Source organism: Vidua macroura, chromosome Z (assembly GCF_024509145.1).
Source record: "Vidua macroura isolate BioBank_ID:100142 chromosome Z, ASM2450914v1, whole genome shotgun sequence".
In the NCBI taxonomy this organism is placed as follows: domain Eukaryota; kingdom Metazoa; phylum Chordata; class Aves; order Passeriformes; family Viduidae; genus Vidua; species Vidua macroura.
In genome coordinates this window covers 79,413,071-79,418,886 of record NC_071611.1, presented here as the reverse complement: position 1 = coordinate 79,418,886, position 5,816 = coordinate 79,413,071, and the positions used below count along the sequence as shown (strand labels likewise).

The window sequence follows — 5,816 nt, the reverse complement described above, 5'->3', positions numbered from 1 at the left end:
ATCCCGAGCCCTGCGTCAAGCCCAAGAGGATTGGGTTTAGTTTCTACCTCGTGTCCTCAGCGTGGAGTCAAAGGACAGCAGGAAAAGACGATCCAAAACCAAGGGCAAGTAACACTTTAGAGAGTGAGGAGGCTGAGGGCCGAGATGACCCTCGCCACAGCTACGTTTAATACATGAATTAAAGCACGTAATTTATGACCGGACAGGGCACCAGTGCCACGTTTTGGCCACAGCCATACACATACCTCGGTACTAGGCAGGCTTGGCCCTACCGTCGGGAAAAGAGCCAATTTCCTTCCCTTCGGGCCGACGGGGCTGTGGGTGACTCCACGCAGGCCCCGCCCGCCGCCAGCGCCGCCCCTCGGGCCGAGCAGCTGCGGCCCCCGATCCGTGTGGGGCCGTGTGGGGCCGTGTCGGGGCCATGTCGCGACACAGGCGGGTTCTGCGGCGGCAGCCCGGCGGGGCTGCGGGGGACTGGGCTGCCGGCGCCGCGGGGCGCGCCCGGGCCGAGGCCCTCAGGGAGGTCGGCGTGGACGAGGTGGTGGAAATGGCGGTGCAGCTCGCCCTGGAGCGGTTCCGGAGCGGGGACGAGGCGGGTGCGCGGCACAGCCCGGCCCGGGGGCAGCCTGCGGCTGTTGGGAGGGCGCTGGCAGCGGGTCAGGGAGGGGATCCTGCCCCTCTGCCCGGCCCTAGTGAGGCACGGCTGGGGTGCTGTGTCCGGCTCTGGGCTCCCCAGCACAGAGACAGGGAGCCACTGCAGGGGTCCGGCAGAGACCACCGAGATGAGATGAGAGGTCTGGAGCATCTCTTATCAGGAGAGGTGTGGGAGTTGGTCCTGTTAAGCCTAGAGGAGACCGAGAGGGGATCTCACTAATGCATATGAAGATCTTCAAGATGAGTCCCAGGAAGGCGGTGCAGACTTTTTGGTGACAGGACAAGGAGCAGTGGCCATAACTTAAAACACAAGAAGTTCCACCTGAACATGAGGGAGAACTTCTTTCCTTTGCGAGTGGCAGAGCACTGAAACTGCTGCCCAGGGAAAGTGCTGAGTTTGCCCCTCTGGAGACATCCCAAACCCTAGATGTGTTCCTCTGTCAGCTGCTCCAGGTGACCCTGCAGGGGGTTGCACTGGCTGGTCTCCCTTCCAATCCTAGCAATTCTGTGGTTCTGTAACACTGAGTTGTCAAGATTAGTGCCTGTTGCATTGTTACTGTTTTCTCATTATTATTTATCATTCTTCTAGAGATGGAATTTCCTTCTAGTTTCACTAGTACTGAAAGAGCATTTGTTCACCGTCTCTGTCAGTCTCTTGGACTGGTATCTAAAAGCAAAGGGTGAGTCAGGGTACAATTTTCAGTTTTTTGATGCAGACCAATAGAATTTCAAGACTAATGATAACCTGATGATGTTTTCAACATACTCAACGGTGTTGCAAGGAATAGTATTAGAGAAAAAAGTGTAAAAGAGAAATGAGCATCTGTGTTCATTGCTGTATGCATGCTTGGAAAAGCTTGTGACATGCCTTTTGGGACAGCTTGCTTTTATACTTTGTGGATTTAATGGCTCCATTAAAAAAGCTTCTCACTGTGATTTCTGTTTTTTTTTTCCCAAAGATTTTGCATAGCATCTCCTACCTTGACAGATCAAAGTCAACCTAGAGTAGGTTCCTTTTTCCTAAAGTATGTTTTCTTCTCCCGCCGACAGAAAAGGAGCCAATCGCTACCTGACTGTAAGGAAGAAGGATGTATCAGAGGCACACGCAGGCATGACTTGTGGCTTGGCTCTCCGTACGAAACACGCTGTTCGGAGTCTGATTCAGCGCTTTCCCGTCACAAATAAGGAAGGCACGGAACTCCTGCCAAGGACAGAGCGAGGAAATGCCTGTGCTGTTGAATCTGGTACGTTGGGCGTGTGTTCTGCTTTGGACTTGTCCATCGCCACCACTTGGAAAAACCACCTGCAGCCCAAAGACAAAAGAAACCTCTTTGTGTTCTGTCCCCTCTCGTGTCCTAACAGACACCTTCTTGCAAACGCATTAACTTTCCTTACTTTTAAGGTCTTTTGGAACTGGTGCTGTGAGGAACTTGGGAAGTCATATCATGCACATGGTGATGTCCACCTTGTGTTGTGTTAATTTAGAATCTTTGAGGCAGTTCCAGCCAAACCTTTTTGGAAGCACAGTTTGAAATGTGGCTCCATAAAAGTTCTGTGAGGTGGGATTGAAGAGTCAGTGTTCCCCTGCTGCTGTAAGAACACCCATATGAGAAAATGAAGTTGTCTGTTCTGCTTGTAGAAATTAATGTCCTTGATAAATGAAGAATTTGAATTTTTATTTCTTCATCTCTACAAAATAGATTTGGTCCTGAAGAGACTACTGTCCAGACTTCTTGATTTCTTGAATATGGAAGAGTTCACTGAAAGACAAACTTCTGATAAAATGTTGGGTTTTTTTTTTTAAAAAAGCAAGGTTTTAATCTAGATTATTGCTTTAGCAGCTACAAGTGGAAGAGTTACAGTGTGTTTCTGTGTGCAGAGATGGGTGTAGTGAACAGAAAACACTTGTACCAATATGCCTTGTTTAATGGCATGGTTCTGATAGGTGGTGTCTGTTCTTGAAGTGCTTCCTTTGCTGTTCTTTCCAATTGTTTCAGTTGTTTAATAGGATTGTTTAATGAACAGAGGGAAGCTATAATGCAAGGACTGAAATGCAATGTCTTAGGAATGTAAGGGATAAGTTAATGAGCAGTGTAATATTTGCCTTTCTCCGCATCTCAAGAATGTATTTTTAGTTCTCCCGATCTCTTAGTCTGTGTTTGTCTTGGTACAACAGAGCTTGAAATTTAGTATATGAATCTGTGAATGACATTACATATGTATAATTGACTTTACAGCAAGCTTTTCATTCTTCTGGAAGATAATTCTCAAGGAATTAGAGAGTAGCACTTGCAATGATGGATGTGAAGTAGCTGCCTCAGAAGATGTGCCCGTTTGTTGGCTACTTATGCACTGCTTTGTAACACATCACACTGCTGTGTGGGGGCCAGGACTCTTGATACAGCATGCTTGCATTAGTATGATTTCAGGCAAAGGCGTGGAATAGCTTCAAGGCTTACCCCTGGAAGTGTGTATTTCTAGGGAGAACTGCAGGTGTGAAATGTGGGCGCAGATACAAGGGCCACCAAAATCCACCGGGCTGTGTTCTCTGGTTTAGTTTCTGTTTCTCCTTTTGCTCTTTGTGGGCTTCTTTGACTTGGAGCAATGCTCTGGAAGAGTCTGGTTTTGTTCAAAATAGCTATGAAAGTAGTAACTGTTTTGAAAGATATTTATTTCAAGCACTGCAGGAGGACATGTTGCTATAAATATGACTTCTAAATGTGTGATGGGTTTGTCACTTTACCCACAGGGATGCATCAAAAGTCAGCAATGTTAATTTTTCAGTACAGTTTTTGAGCAGTGTTTTTGTGACCTTCCTCTGTATCTGCATAAATAAACTTTTACCTTGTCTTCACAGAAAACAAAGAAGTAAACAAGATAACTTTTCGACTTAATGATGGTATCCCCCAGGTCCCAGTGAAAAGAGGGGAATCAGAGTTTGATTCCTTCAGGCAGTCACTACCAGTTCTTGAAAAACAGGAAGAAATTGTCCAAATAATAAAGGACAATAAAATTGTTTTGATCATAGGAGAGACTGGATCAGGAAAAACTACGCAAGTATGTTTCTTCAATTAAATAAAAACTGTAACAGTATTTATGACAATTGTGTAATATTTGTGATACAGGATATTTTGATGCTATTGTAAGGCTTTTCTTTTCCTGTATGATTGAGAATCTTGTTCCAATTCACTTTCTTGCTTTTGAAACACTAAGCCAGTAGATAGGTACTAAAAGCATAAATGATTCCTCACAATTTTCTGGTAGATACAATTTTTTCATTAAAACAATACAAAATATTGAAGGGAAAGTAGCTGTGATGTTTGTATAGGCCTTTTTCTTCTAAGGTAGTTCTGTTCTTAGTACCCAGAGGTTTTTTTGTGTTAAAATGAGCGATTATCTACAGGAGTTTTATTTTAGATTTCTCTGAAGCAGGAGGGAGACACTGCAAGTTTCTTCTTAAAAAAAAACCTAAAGAGGTTATACTTAGAAATTTACTTTCCACTGCTTCAGGTATGCTTGCCATGATAATCCTAATGAAAAGTCTTTTGCAATGTGTAATACTGAGATGCAGTTAAATTGTTTCCCTGTGCTAACAAAGCTGTGACTGTCTCAAAAAGTAAATTGGAACCACTTCTTTACAGATTCCTCAATTTATCCTTGATGACTGCTACAAGAATGGAACTGCCTGTCGTGTGTTCTGTACTCAGCCCAGACGTTTAGCAGCTGTTGCTGTGGCTGAAAGAGTGGCAGCAGAAAGAAGAGAGAAGATTGGCCAGACAATTGGTTACCAGATCCGGTTAGAAAGCAGGTACTAATGGTATTTCTGAGTGCCAGTTGATCTTGTGTTGGTCTTGTGCATCTTGTGCACAGGTAAACTGCAGTGTGTTTGGGTTGCAGCCTCCCAGGTGGGATATGTTACTGCAGGTAAGGAATACGTAAGAGGGAAAAGGATGGCTTTCTTGCTGTGTTTTGCAGTTTCATGTAGTAGGTTGTCTTGTAGAACTGAATCTCAGGTATTTTCTGTTGACTTCTTCTGCGGAGTGTATGCATGGAAATCCTTGTCTGATTTTCAGATCAAGTCTACACTTTCTTTTTTATTTTTATTTTTTTCCCCCCTCTCTACTTGTAACAAGTGTGGATCCAAAAGTTCCACAAGCTTTGAAGGTAGGTGTGAAGACCAGCATGCTGTAAGAAATGTTATGTAGTGTGAGTTGATAGGAGTCATAAAAGGGAAAACAACAAAATTGGAAAGTGACTGATGGAGATGAGCATTATTTATTAGTCTAGTTTGGGCTAAATTTACTCTTCTTCAGCTTCTCTGTTTAAAACATGAAGTGAAGTAAAAGTAGAGATTTCAGTATCACATGATGAATTTGTCTGTAAAGCAGAGCATGAATGGATTGTGTGGGGTTTTTACATCTTTGCACCGTGTAGCCAAATGACATTTCAGGGAAGGGCCAGCAGTTGGGATATGAGTGACCAGAAGATGGCAAAAGGTTGTGTTGCTTGAGTGAACAAAGATAACACACAGCTGATGAAAATGAATGCGCTTGAGCAACAAAGCCGCAGTAAGAATTCAAATGTGTGTACGAAAGCTCACAAGGATATAAAGAGATTAGAAGAGCTGGTGAAGATGTATCACAAATAAGCTGGGTGATTAATATATGGAAGTACTATGCTGGCAGAAGAAGAGCAAAGTCAGGTGAAAATGGAAGAATTGCTGGAAGCAGTGCAGAAAATCCAGCTTGAGAGGAATCAATACAATTGCTGCAGAGAAACACTAAAAGGGAGAAATAACAATATTTTGAGCTGTGGACAAAAAAAATCTGGAATGGAGATGTTTAGAGGTGTTTATAGTAAGACAGAAGTATAATTTCTAGGGTTTTCTGAACTGTCTTCCAGAGAAGAGCTGTAGAGTACAGTACAAAGGAACTTTTCAGCTCCTTGAGGATGGCAGTACCAGAGGGCGTAGTGACAATTGCTGTTTTTATTGGGACAGCTTCTCTCAGTATAGAATTGTAACATTTCAGTAGTTTGAGCTTCTGAAGGAGCAGAGGATGAAGCAGATGACTTTGTGATTTAGTCAGCTGTACTGTATTGTGTCCTCAAGGCAAGGCTTTGGGAGCTGTGGGGAGGCTTCTGTGAGGAGGTGCCAGAAGCCT

The 5,816-nt window shown here is 44.0% G+C and overlaps 1 protein-coding gene across 1 annotated transcript; it reads left to right on the top strand.

Annotated features, from left to right (window-relative positions):
- Nucleotides 1–213: 213 nt before the first annotated feature.
- LOC128822419 (3'-5' RNA helicase YTHDC2-like) lies at nucleotides 214–1,338 on the top strand. Its single transcript, XM_054004120.1, has 2 exons — nucleotides 214–596; nucleotides 1,244–1,338. The coding sequence occupies exons 1-2, from the start codon at nucleotides 422–424 to the stop codon at nucleotides 1,336–1,338; spliced, it is 270 nt and encodes an 89-aa protein (XP_053860095.1). The 5' UTR covers nucleotides 214–421.
- Nucleotides 1,339–5,816: the final 4,478 nt, after the last annotated feature.